Source organism: Ovis aries, chromosome 15 (assembly GCF_016772045.2).
Source record: "Ovis aries strain OAR_USU_Benz2616 breed Rambouillet chromosome 15, ARS-UI_Ramb_v3.0, whole genome shotgun sequence".
NCBI lineage: Eukaryota > Metazoa > Chordata > Mammalia > Artiodactyla > Bovidae > Ovis > Ovis aries.
The window spans coordinates 79,974,711-79,987,468 of record NC_056068.1 but is presented as its reverse complement, the minus strand read 5'-3'; the positions used below and the strand labels follow the sequence as shown (position 1 = coordinate 79,987,468).

General features: G+C 47.7%; 1 protein-coding gene and 1 long non-coding RNA gene across 3 annotated transcripts in view; one reads left to right on the top strand and one right to left on the bottom strand.

Annotated features, from left to right (window-relative positions):
- The window catches only part of LOC132657844 (uncharacterized), a 51,243-nt gene that overhangs the window by 18,559 nt on the left and 19,926 nt on the right, over nucleotides 1-12,758 (bottom strand). The window contains exon 1 of one of the 2 annotated variants that reach the window (XR_009596564.1): nucleotides 3,256-4,231. The exons of the other annotated variant lie outside the window; for it this stretch is intronic. This is a non-coding gene — a long non-coding RNA (uncharacterized LOC132657844). Of the gene's footprint in view, nucleotides 1-3,255; nucleotides 4,232-12,758 lie in introns of those variants that run through there. 2 annotated transcript variants of the gene reach the window in all.
- On the top strand, nucleotides 9,777-10,724 carry LOC101123494 (olfactory receptor 5J3-like). The gene has a single exon (XM_042233581.2). The coding sequence runs from the start codon at nucleotides 9,777-9,779 to the stop codon at nucleotides 10,722-10,724; it is 948 nt and encodes a 315-aa protein (XP_042089515.1).

Sequence of the window (12,758 nt, the reverse complement as noted above, 5' to 3'; positions counted from 1 at the left end):
GGAGGCCCTCAGGGGAGACACTCCGTGAGTGAAGAGGGTCAGCCCTGGGCTGGGCCCGCGAGGTTCCCAGACCTCAGCACCAATAGGATCTGCTTCTCCAGGCATCACTGTCTGGGTGTCCTGGACCACCCGTCACTGGCTTCCTGCTCAGCCCCTGGGACTATCAAAAATGAGGCAATTCTCACCGGCCCAGGTGGGAAGGCCAGGTAAGAGCTCATCCAGAGGCTTCAGAGGAGGAGACAGCCTAAGGGCCACCAGCCCCTGGAGCCGCTCGGACGCACCAACGTCACAGGGAGGGAAGGTCACAGCCCAGGGCCTCCAGACTGGACTCAGGGAGATGGTCCCTGCTCCCCCGCACGTCAGTGAGCTCACAGGTGACCCCCACCTCTCCTCCTGCACTTCCCATCCTCCCACTGACCCTCAAGCGCCTGCTTAGAATTAATAACAAGCCTTGAATCTAGATCTTCTTTAACTGACAGTAAGGTTAGTCCCAGTGAACCAAGCATAAGTCGAAAATATCAGTAGGTGAAATGCATTTAATACGCCCATCATACTGAACATCATAGCTTTAGGCCGCTGTGCCTCAGAGGTGCTAAGGACGCTTCCATTAGCCAACATTTAAGGAAAGTCATGTAACACAGAATCTGTTTTCTAACAGGGCGTTGAATAGCTCATGTAGTTTATTGAATATTGTGCTGAAAATAAAAACCAGAATGATTTCTGGGCCCAGACTGGCTGTAAGTGTCTGGGTCATTCTGTAATCACTGCCACCACTCAGAAGCGCGAGAGAGCATCTCACAGCATGTTGAGAGGGCTGGGAAAGACCCCGACTCAAAACGAACAGCATGGTTTCTACTGACTGTGTATTGCTCTTGTATCATCATGAAGTTCAAGAGGCTTAAGTTGAAACATCATAAGTCAGGGACCAGCTGTATTTACCGTCTGCCAAACACACTGACCAGGGCTTCAAATGCATCATCTTATTCAGTCCCATGGCAACCCTAATGGTAGGTACCACTTTGCAGAAGGAAAATTGAGTGAGGCTAAATCACTTGTCCCGGGTCACAGAAGGACTAAGGGCAGGCTGCTGCCGCTGCTGCTGCTGCTAAGTCACTTCAGTCGTGTCCAACTCTGTGTGACCCCATAGACGGCAGCCCACCAGGCTCCACCGTCCCTGGGATTCTCCAGGCAAGAACACTGGAGTGGGGTGCCATTTCCTTCTCCAATGCATGAAAGTGAAAAGTGAAAGTAAAGTTGCTCAGTTGTGTCTGACCCTCAGCGACCCCATGGACTGCAGCCTACCAGGCTCCTCCGTCCATGGGATTTTCCAGGCAGGAATACTGGGATTCAAATTCAGATCTGGCCAATCCCAAGGTCCACACTCTTAACTTCTAGGCAACAGCGCTTTCCAGGACCAAGCCGACAGCCTCAGGCTCCAGCAAAGGACTGAAGAAACCCTTCTGAAAAGCAGTAAAATGTTCATCTATTCGGCGGTGCATTTGCGATGGTTGGGAGATGGGGCGGGCTGCAGAAGAGCGCTGTAGAGTCTCTCTGTCCCCCAGCTGTTCTAGGCCACTTAGATGTCCGCCACGACTCCACAGAGCTGGGTTCTCCACGTGATATATTCAAAGTCTGCGTGTCCTCCTGCGTTCTAAGTCTCAGAACCATACCTGATCCAATGACATCTCATCAGTGAGGTAACCCTTAGCCTTGGTTCTTAAGTTACATACTCCTCTTCTACTCACTTATATAAATATAAATATATATATATATATATATATATATATATATATATATAAACTGGTTCAAGCAAGTGCTGGCTCTGCTCTTTGGACATATGTATGGACCAGAAAGTCCATTAAGGAGGACAGTGAGGTTCGCCCCTGGGCAGGCTTCTCTCTGACACCCTCACACTCAGACTAGGAGAATGTCTGGTTCTCAGGGGCTTTCCCCTCCAGCGAATCATGACACGCCCCTCATCAGCCTCCCAAGTCACTTTTGGATGCTCTCGCCAAATGTGTGGTCCCTTTCTGGATCAGCCTCGACACAGAGTCTTACAAATGGGGGAGCCTCCTCATCTCTGTCCTTCCCCACCAGCAGCCAACTGGCCCAAGAGCCAAATCCACTCAGGCTGCTAGTCAGAGTGCCTCAGACCCTAATCAAAACAGGACTCAGCTGCGGATCCTGTGAAAATGCTGGCGAGCTGGGAGGAGCCAGACTGTCTTTCTCAGGAGCACCCAGAGATGCCACAGGTAGGCAGTCTCTCTTTGGTAACCAGATGCTGGAGGTCAGCGCCCACGTTTCTTGAACATGGGTTCCATCTGGCCAGGAGGAAAAAGAAAATGAAGCAAGAGGAAGGCAAGCAAGGCCCCTCCCAGAACCACCAATTTTCTTCTTCCCCCAAAAAAGGAAATGGTGGAAAGTCCAGCAAGACTGGAAGCTCTCTGAATGGGAACTGAATCAGAGGCTGTATGCTAATATTTTTATTGTGAGTTTCATGACGCTTCACCAAGCACTTCCCTGGTGGCTCAGACGGTAAAGCATCCGCCTCCAGTGCGGGAGACCCAGGTTCAACCAAGGGTCAAGAAGATCTCCTGGAGAAGGCAGTGGCAACCCACTCCAGTACTCTTGCCTGGAAAATCCCATGGACAGAGGAGCCTGGTGGGCTACAGTCCATGGGGTTGCAAAGAGTCAGACACAACTGAGCGACTTCACTTCATGACTCTAGATTCCAAATTGCTTTACTCTAAAGGCACTTTAAGACAAGTACTGTTGGTAACTGTAAAAGAGAAGCAACAACCTAAATATCCCTCAGCAGGAGACTTCTTAAAAGGAACATTTATAATATATCTTTGGGGAAAAAGTGGGCCACACTCAATTACTAACATGGAAAGATCTCCAAGATATGTGGCTTAAAAAGAAAAACAAGATTCAGAACAATGGGCATGGCTTGCTGCCATTTGTATATTTTAAAAGAAAAGGAGTATATATACACACCGATCGCTCATCTAAGCAATGACTGGCCATGGACAAATCCACAAGACGCTGGTAGATTTTAAGAAGACAGGTAAGTGACTGGAGACTCATAAGCAAGAGGATAGGAGGGCTTATTTTCACTGTAGTCCCTTCTGAATTTTGTACCATAGAAACCTATTTCCATTCAAAACGAAAACAGGAATTAAAATTGAAAGGTAATCCCCTTGTCCTCACTGTACCTCCATCCACCCCGAAATTCAATGAAACTGACTCACTCACCATTTTCATGTACCCTCTCGGTGAGTTCCCAGCTGAGTCAGCTCTTGGAAAGGGGTCAGAGGAGCTCTGCCTCAGGTCATTGCTGGGGAGACGCCGAGAGGTGTGGCCTCAGAGGCTGGACGCTGTTGGGGCCCTGACTTCCCTTATGGGAGCCAAGAGATTGTCCACAGAGGGCAGGAACTGCCAATCGAGTCCTCTGGAAGTGGAAGAAAGGCCGCACACCTGGGTCAGCCTCAGAGGCTGGAGGCTGGGTGAAGGGTGAAAGTCCAGGATCCTCCTGTAATCTGAGGGCTGAGCTGGAATCGACATCTGAAACCCAAGGTGGGAGAACAATGACTTCCCTTGAAAGGCCTTCTTGTAAGGAGCTCATACCATACTTAGGACACGTTCTGTTCTGAGTTATTTGTAGTTTCGGCGTCTGGCTTAGGCTGCCTGAATTAATAGGTTTTCTGTTCTTCTCTGGGTTTCCCCGGTGGCTCAGTCAGTAAAGAATCTGCCTGAAATCTGGGAGACCTGGGTTTGATCCCTGGGTTGAGATGATCCCCTGGAGGATGACATGGCAACCCACTCCAGTATTCTCGCCTGGAGAATGCCCATGGACAGAGAAGCCTGGCCGGCTGCGGTCCGTGGCGTCACAAAGAGTCAGACACGGCTGAGTGAGCAAGCGCAGCACGGCACTCCTCTTCTCTGGTTACCCTACACCGTCTCTCGATTCTCAGGAAGTTATTTCCCAGCCGCTGTTCTTTGCTTTCTTTCCAGAGGCTGTGATTCCTACCCAGTAAAGAGGGGATGATGTCAGGGCCTCTCTCTATGCTCATCCAGGTTCAAACATGAGGTCATCCATTTGGGACGTCAAGCAGGTTACTCACTGCTCAGATGAGGTCAGGGTAGAAGGGGGCACCCAGCCTGGAGATCAGCCCAGAGCAGACATTCGGCGAATATTTGTCTCCGCCATCATAATATTTCCTCCTCCCTCCACCACCAGCCAGGATCATTATAAGCACCTCGCTCTTTTCAAAGTCCCTCTGTCTTTACCATCTCTGAATCTCTAAACCCAGCCAAGAGCTGTCCTTTGCACTTTGCAGATGAGTCCATAGGACCCAGCTTTCTCCAAGTGACTTGCCAGGATCACATCACCAAGTGTGGAAGAATGGGAAGCAGACCCACATCAGGCAGGTCACTGAGTGTGATAATCTCTGGGTCCATCCTTGTTGCTGGGATTATTTCATTCTTTTTTTATGGCTGAGTAATATTGGATGGGCATTTTTTTAATGTTAAAGTATGGTCCAATTAATTCAGCTAAAAGAGTATCTGTGAAATTCAGGGGAGAGAGGAAAGGAACAGACCTCAAGCTGTATACAGAGAGACCCAAGGATATTCCAAGGGGATAATATAGAATTTGTGAGAACTTAGACATTTGCAATAATGTAGAAGTAAGCTGTTCAGATTGGCTAAAGGACAAACGGAGAGCAGGGTAGCATGGGGGTGTTTCGCAGAGAACATCTGAAGGATAAGCAATTTAGACATCGTCTTAAGAGGGACACGGAACACTTGGGCACACACTATGTGACATCACACAATGACATCACACAATGACATCACACAATGACATCACACAATGACATCACACAAAGCCGGGTTGTGACATCATGGGATTGGTGCGGGATTTGGAGAGCAGTCTGCCACTAAGGAGAAGGGATTCATCAGTTGTTCAGTTCCCAGTTCAGTCACTCAGTCATGTCCAAATCTTGTGACCCCATGGACTGCAGCACGCCAAGCCTCCCTATCCATCACCGGCTCCCAGAATTCACGCAAACTCACGTCCATTGAGTCAGTGATGCCATCAACCATCTCATCCTCTGTCATCCCCTTCTCCTCCTGCCCTCAATCTTTCCCAGCATCAGGGTCTTCCTCAATGAGTCAGTTTTCCAATGAGTCAGCTCTTTCCATCAGGTGGCCAAAGTATTGGAGTTTCAGCTTTAGCATCACTCCTTCCAATGAATATTCAGGACTGATTTCCTTTAGTATGGACTAGTTGGATTTCCTTGCAGTCCAAGGGACTCTCCAGAGTCTTCTCCAACACCACAGTCAAAAGCATCATTCTTCAGCTCTCAGCTTTCTCTATAGTCCAACTCTCACATCCATACATGACCACGGGAAAAACCACAGCCTTGCCTAGACAGACCTTTGTTGCAAAGTAATGTCTCTGCTTTTGAATATACTGTCTAGGTTGGTCATAACTTCCCTTCCAAGGAGTAAGCATCTTTTAATTTAATGGCTGCAATCACCATCTGCAGTGATTTTGGAGCCCAAAAAATAAAGTCTGACACTCTTTCCACTGTTTCTCCATCTATTTGCCATGAAGTGATGGGACCAGATGCCATGATCTTAGTTTTCTGAATGTTGAGCTTTAAGCCAACTTTTTCACTCTCCTCTTTCACTTTCACCAAGAGGCTCTTTAGTTCTTTACTTTCTGCCATAAGGGTGGTGTCATCTGCATATCTGAGGTTATTGATATTTCTCCCAGCAACCTTGATTCCACCTTGTGCTTCTTCCAGCCCAGCATTTCTCATGATGTACTCTGCATAGAAGTTAAATAAGCAGGGTGACAATATACAGCCTTGATGTACTCTTTTTCCTATTTGGAACCAGTCTGTTGTTCCATGTCCAGTTCTAATTGTTGCTTCCTGACCTGCATATAGGTTTCTCAAGAGGCAGGTCAAGTGGTCTGGTATTCCCATCTCTTTCAGAATTTTCCACAGTTTACTGTGATCCACATAGTCAAAGGCTTTGGCATAGTCAATAAAGCAGAAATAGATGTTTTTCTGGAACTGTCTTGCTTTTTCAATGATCCAGTGGATGTTGGCAATTTGATCTCTGGTTCCTCTGCCTTTTCCAAAACCAGCTTGAACATCTGGAAGTTCACGGTTCACGTATTGCTGAAGCCTGGCTTGGAGAATTTTGAGCATTACTTTTCTAGCATGTGAGATGAGATGAGTGCAATTGTGCAGTAGTTTGGGCATTCTTTGGCATTGCCTTTCTTTGGGGTTGGAATGAAACCTGACCTTTTCCAGTCCTGTGGCCACTGCTGAATTTTCCAAATTTGCTGCCATATTGAGTGCAGCACTTTCACTGCATCATCTTTCAGGACTTGAAACAGCTCAGCTGGAATTCCATCACCTCCACTAGCTTTGTTCATAGTGATGCTTCCTAAGGTCCACTTGACTTCACATTCCAGGATGTCTGGCTCTAGGTGAGCAATCATACCATCGGGTCATGATGATCTCTTTTGTACAGTTCTTCTGTGTATTCTTGCCACCTCTTCTTAATATCTTCTGCTTCTATTAGGTCCATACCCTTTCTGTCCTTTATTGTGCCCCCCTTTGTATAAAATGTTCCCTTCAGTTGAGTTCAATTCAGTCGCTCAGTCGTGTCCAACCCTTTGTGACCCCATGAATCGCAGCACATCAGGCCTCCCTGTCCATCACCAACTCCTGGAGTCCACCCAAACCCATGTCCATCGAGTTAGTGATGCCATCCAACCATCTCATCCTCTGTCGTCCCCTTCTTATCCTGCCCTCAGTCTTTCCCAGCATCAGGGTCTTTCCACATGGGTCAGCTCTTCGCATCAGATGGTCAAAGTACTGGAGTTTCAGCTTTAGCATCAGTCCTTCCAATGAACTCTCAGGACTGATCTCCTTTAGAATGGACTGGTTGGATCTCCTTGCAGTCTAAGGGACTCTCAAGAGCCTTCTCCAACACCACAGTTCAAAAGCATCAATTCTTCAGCACTCAAGTTTCTTCACAGTCCAACTCTCACATCCATACATGACCACAGGAAAAACCATAGCCTTGACTAGATGGACTTTAGTCGGCAAAGTAATGTCTCTGCTTTTGAATATACTATCTAGGTTGGTCACAACTTTCCTTCCAAGGAGTAAGCGTCTTTTAATTTCATGGCTGCAGTCACCATCTGCAGTGATTTTGGAGCCCAGAAAAATAATGTTCCTTTGGTATCTTTAACTTTCTTGAAGCGATCTTTAGTCTCTCCCATTCTGTTGTTTTCCTCTATTTCTTTGCACTGGTCACTGAGGAAAGCTTTCTTATCTCTCCTCGCTGTTCTTTGGAACTCTGCATTCAAATGGGTCTGTCTTTCCTTTTCTCCTTTGCTTCTCTGGCTTCCCTTCTTTTCACAGCTATTTGTAAGGCCTCCTCAGACAGCCATTTTGCTTTCTTGCATTTCTTTTCCTTGGAGATGGTCTTGATCCCTGTCTCCTGTACAACGCCATGAACCTCCGTCCGTAGTTCTTCCGGCACTCTATCAGATCTAGTCCCTTAAATCTATTTTTCACTTCCACTGTATAATCATAAGGGATTTGATTTAGGTCATACCTAACTGGTCTAGTGGTTTTCCCCACTTTTCTTCAATTTAAGTCTGAATTTGGCAATAATGAGTTCATGATCTGAGCCACAGTCAGCTCCCAGTCTTTTTTTGCTAACTGTATAGAGTTTCTCCATCTTTGGCTGCAAAAAATATAATCAGTCTGATTTCATTGTTGACCATCTGGTGATGTTCATGTGTAGAGTCTTCTCTTGTGTTGTTGGAAGACACTGTTATGACCAGGGTGTTCTCTTAGCAAAACTGTTAGCCTTTGCCCTGCTTCATTCTGCATCCCAAGGCCAAATTTGCCTGTTACTCCAGATGTTTCTTGACTTCCTACTTTTGCATTCCAGCCCCCTATAATGAAAAGGACATCTTTTTTCACTGTTAGTTCCAGGTCTTGTAGGTCTCCACAGAACCGTTCAGCTTCTTCAGCGTTACTGGTTGGGGCATAGACTTGGATTACCATGATATTGAATGGTTTGCCTTGGAGACAAACAGAGGTCATTCTGTCATTTTTGAGATTGCACCCAAGTACTGCATTTCAGACTCTTGTTGACCACGATGGCTACTCCATTTCTTCTGAGGGATTCCTGCCTGCAGTAGTGGATATAATGGCCATCTGAGTTAAATTCACCCATTCCAATCCATTTTAGTTTGCTGATTCCTAGAATGTCAACATTCACTCTTGCCGTCTCCTGTTTGACCACTTCCAATTTGCCTTGATTCATGGACCTGACATTCCAGGTTCCCATGCAATATGGCTCTTTACAGCATCGGACCTCACTTCTATCACCAGTCACATCCACAACTGGGTATTGTTTTTGCTTTGGCTCCATCCCTTCATTCTTTCTGGAGTTATTTCTCCACTGATCTCCAGTAGCATATTGGGCACCTACTGACCTGGGGAGGTCCTCTTTCAGTATCTTATCTTTTTGACTTTTCACACTGTTTGTGGGGTTCTCAAGGCAAGAATACTGAAGTGGTTTGCCATTCCCTTCTCCAGTGGACCACACTTTGTCAGAACTCTCCACCATGACCCGTCCATCTTGGGTGGCCCCACACAGCATGGGTCATAAGTTCATGAAGTTAGACGAGGCTGTGGTCCATGTGATTAGACTGGTTAGTTTTCTGTGATTGTGGTATCCATTCTGTCTGCCCTCTGATGGAGAAGGATAAGAGGCTTATGGAAGCTTCCTGATGGAAGAGACTGACTGAGGGGGAAACTGGGTCTTGTTCTGATGGGTGGGGCCATGTTCAGTAACTCTTTAATCCAGTTTTTCCCTGGTGGCTCAGATGGTAAAGCATCTGCCTGCAATGAGGGAGACCCGGCTTTGATCCCTGGGTTGGGAAGATCCCCTGGAGAAGGAAATGGCACCCCACTCCAGTATTCTTGCCTGGAAAATCCCATGGACAGAGGAGCCTGGTAGGCTACAGTCCACAGGGTCACAAAGAGTCCGATACAACTGAGCAACTTCACTTTCAACTTCACCTCACTTTCTGTTGATGGATGAAGCTGTGTTCCCTCCCTGCTATTTACTGGGGCCAACTATGGTGGAGGTAACGAAGACAACGGTGACCTCTTCCCAAAGATCCCAGGCACCTGCTGCTACGCTCCGTGCCCCCACCCCCGCAGCAGGCCACTGCCAACCCACACCTCCTCTGGAGATTCCTGGAGACTCACAGGCAAGTCTGGGTCAGTCTCTGGTGGGGTCACTGCTCCTTTCTCCTGGGTCCGATTGCCCAAGGTTCTGTTTGTGCCCTCCAAGAGTCTCTTTCCAAGTCCTGCGTAAGTTCTGGCAGCTCTATGGTGAGGTGAGTAGGAGATATTAAAGGCTATGGGCTTCCCAGATGGTGCAGTGGTGAAGAACCCACCTGTCAATGGAGGAGGTACAAGAGACAAGGGTCTGATCCCTGGGTCAGGAAGATCCCACGGAGTTGGTAATGGCAACCTATTTCAGTATTCTTGCCAGGGAAATCTTGTGGACAGAGATCCTGGTGGTCCACGGTCCATGGGATCGCAAAGAGATGGACATCACTGAGCAACTGGGCACACGGACATTGAAGGGTACCCCTCGGATGAGAGAGTTAACATTCTTGTTTCTCTTCTTCTTTGTCATGTGGGAAACACACCAGTGGAATGGCCTCGGGACAGAACCACACCGCAGTGCCCAGATTCATCCTGCTGGGGCTCACAGACCGGGCAGACCAAAAGCAGCTCCTCTTTGCCACCTTCCTGCTGATCTACTTGGTGACTCTGGTGGGCAACCTGGGCCTCATAGATGTCATCCGGGCCAGCACCACCCTCCACACCCCCATGTACTTCCTCCTGAGCCTGCTTTCCTTCCTTGACGTCTGCGGTTCCTCCTTGTTCACCCCCAGGCTGCTGATCAGCTTCCTCACTGCTGACCAGTCTATCTCCTTCGAGGGCTGCGTGGTCCAGATGGCCCTCATGACCCTCCATGGATCTGGGGAGTGCGTGCTCTTGTCCATCATGGCCTATGACCGATTTCTGGCCATCTGCCCCCCTCTCCTCTACCACAGCATCGTATCCAAGCGTTTGTGTGTCCAGCTGGCGGGGCTCACCTATACTGTGGGGGTTTTCACTTCAGCAGTGCAGACAGGGAATGTCTTCAGCTTGCCCTACTGTGGTCCAAACGTCATTGACCATTACTTCTGTGACATCCCCCCTGTACTCCAGCTGGCCTGCTCAGACACCACTGTGGCCAACGTCATCTTGCTCATCTTTTCCAGCTTGATCACTGTTCCCACAGTCTCAGTCATCTTGGTCTCTTACGCCTACATCCTGGTCACCATCTGTAGGATGAGGTCCCTGGAGGCCCAGCGCAAGGCCTTTTCCACCTGTGCCTCCCACCTCACTGCCCTCTGCCTTTTCTATGAGTCCGTGTTCCTTGTGTATCTCCAACCCAACCCGGAAAGTGTTTCAGCCTACAACAAGCTCCTCTCTGTGTTCTACACCATCGTGATCCCCATGCTGAACCCGCCGGTCTACAGCCTAAGGAATAAAGATGTCAAGGCTGCTGTGCTCCTAAGGGTTCTTAACCTAAGCAGAAAGAGAATTTGTTAGAGAGGCCTCCGAAGACCATAGCATAGAAGAGAAGCCTAGAGAACCCAGCCGGGACAAGAACCAAGAGCGGCAAGACACAGCCAAGCCCCTGCCACAGGGTCGTCTGTGAAGGATGCCACCATAAGGAGCTTCACCTCTGTGCGTTTTCCAAGGCTGCGGCTGCAATTACTGCCCTGAGCTTTCAGCACCACTCAGCGCTGGACAGAGCCACCTGTTCTAGCCACCACACCACCCTCTATAGCATCCAACCACATCCCCTGCTGATCCTAGGCCTTTCATCACCTCCTCGAAGCTCAGGTCCTAAGCAGGAGCATTCACCTGTCTGGCAGCATAGCTATTCTATAGCTCTTTTTAGAAGGTCTGTAACATTTGTTTCTGAAAAGTTCACATGTGCATAATAGGAAAGCAAAAAGCACAGAAGCAAAAAACAAAGTCATTCATAACCACAAGCAGTTCACCATCTGACATGTCCTTCCAGGTGTCATTTGTGCATTTTCACAACTAAGCATCCGTATTCACGTCATTAAGATCATGCAGTTACATATCATACTGTTATACACATCACGAATATTAACCGTTTCAAAGTCCCAAAGCTCTAAGTGTTCTGGTAACCAAGAATACACTGCACCAACTCAATCTGGAAGGGGAAAAAAATGCAATCCTGCCTTTCTTGGCCTATTCTATATCTCTTGATGTATTAACCACATTCAGCGTAGATAGCACACAGATACTTATCTCCTCCATCCGTGCTTTTATCTTTCAGAGCCCCGGGAGGTAGAAAGGGGAGCTAGACTCTATCTGCTTCCTGTTTTGAGAGTTCTCAAATATAGAAAGCCTCATTGAATGCCAAACAGTGAAAACAACATATTTCAACCAAAGCGACCTTCACCATAAGGCTCTACAAGGTATGTTGCCCTTCTGAATAAACGCTACTGAAGAAATAATCTACGTGGTGTTCAACTACAGAAGGAAGAGAGTAGTCACTTGACTTTGCAGCAGAGAATGGAGGCCCCAGTACAGAAATCCCTAATTAGTCTTGGACTAAAACGTGCTCTAAAGCAGTAGTGAGCTATCGTTTCTATGCAAACGACCAATGAAGCAATATTACAGACCGAAGACCATATAACTGTTTTCAATCAGAAACTATCTGTATGTTTTTAGATAAAACCCTTCTTTTATTGAAACAGACATCAGTCTTACTGATTTAAGAGAAGGAAAAGGAGGTACAATTTACTGTGAAACCCAAATGTCAGCTGAGGCTCCATATCTTTGGAGGATTCAGATGAAATTAGCTTGAACCCCAGTCCAGGGTGGAGGTGTCCCCACACTCCTGCAAACATTCCTGGGGCCTTGGAAGCAGCAGGAAAGGGCTGTGAATGTGCTTTGTGCTTTGCTGGCTCACCTCAGTCCCAGTTCCTTAATCCACTGAATGACTTCAGTTTATGACTCATTCAGGGACAGGAAGAAAAGCATGGGATCAGGAATGTGGACGATATAAATGAGGAAATGGGGAAAAACAAACTCTGACCATTTTAGGTTCTAATAGGGAGGGGAAAGGGCAGACTTAGGCAGGTTGCGTTGTGGGCCACAGAGCTAGGCTTCAGCCCTGCGAAGAAGCCGAAGAGACTGCACCTCTCCCAGACAAAATGTTCACCTGTAAACTCACAGATGCTGAAGTGAAATGTTTTCCTAAAAAAACTCGTTAACCCGCGGGTGAACCTACTGATCAATGCCTAGCAATCATGCTGGAATCACCTCCCAGCTTTATGTACAGGTGTGAGATCGCTTTTCGTAGCTTACTGTCTAGGCTTCTCCAGAGAAGCAGAACCAACAGGATATGTGCAGAGAGATAAAAATGGAGATTTATTATAAGAGCTGGCTCACGCAGTTATGAAAGCTGAGACCCACAATCTGCCATCTGCAAGCTGGAGAAGCAGGAGAAGACAGTGCTGTAATTCGGTCTGAATCCAGAAGCCTAAAAGCCAGGGGCCACCGATGGAAGCCGTGGTGGGCATCTGAAGGCTTGGGAACCAG

What these genes read in the sequence shown, in the direction of transcription:
- LOC101123494 (XM_042233581.2), top strand. Translation starts at nt 9,777, where the DNA reads ATGGCCTCGGGACAGAACCACACCGCAGTGCCCAGATTCATCCTGCTG.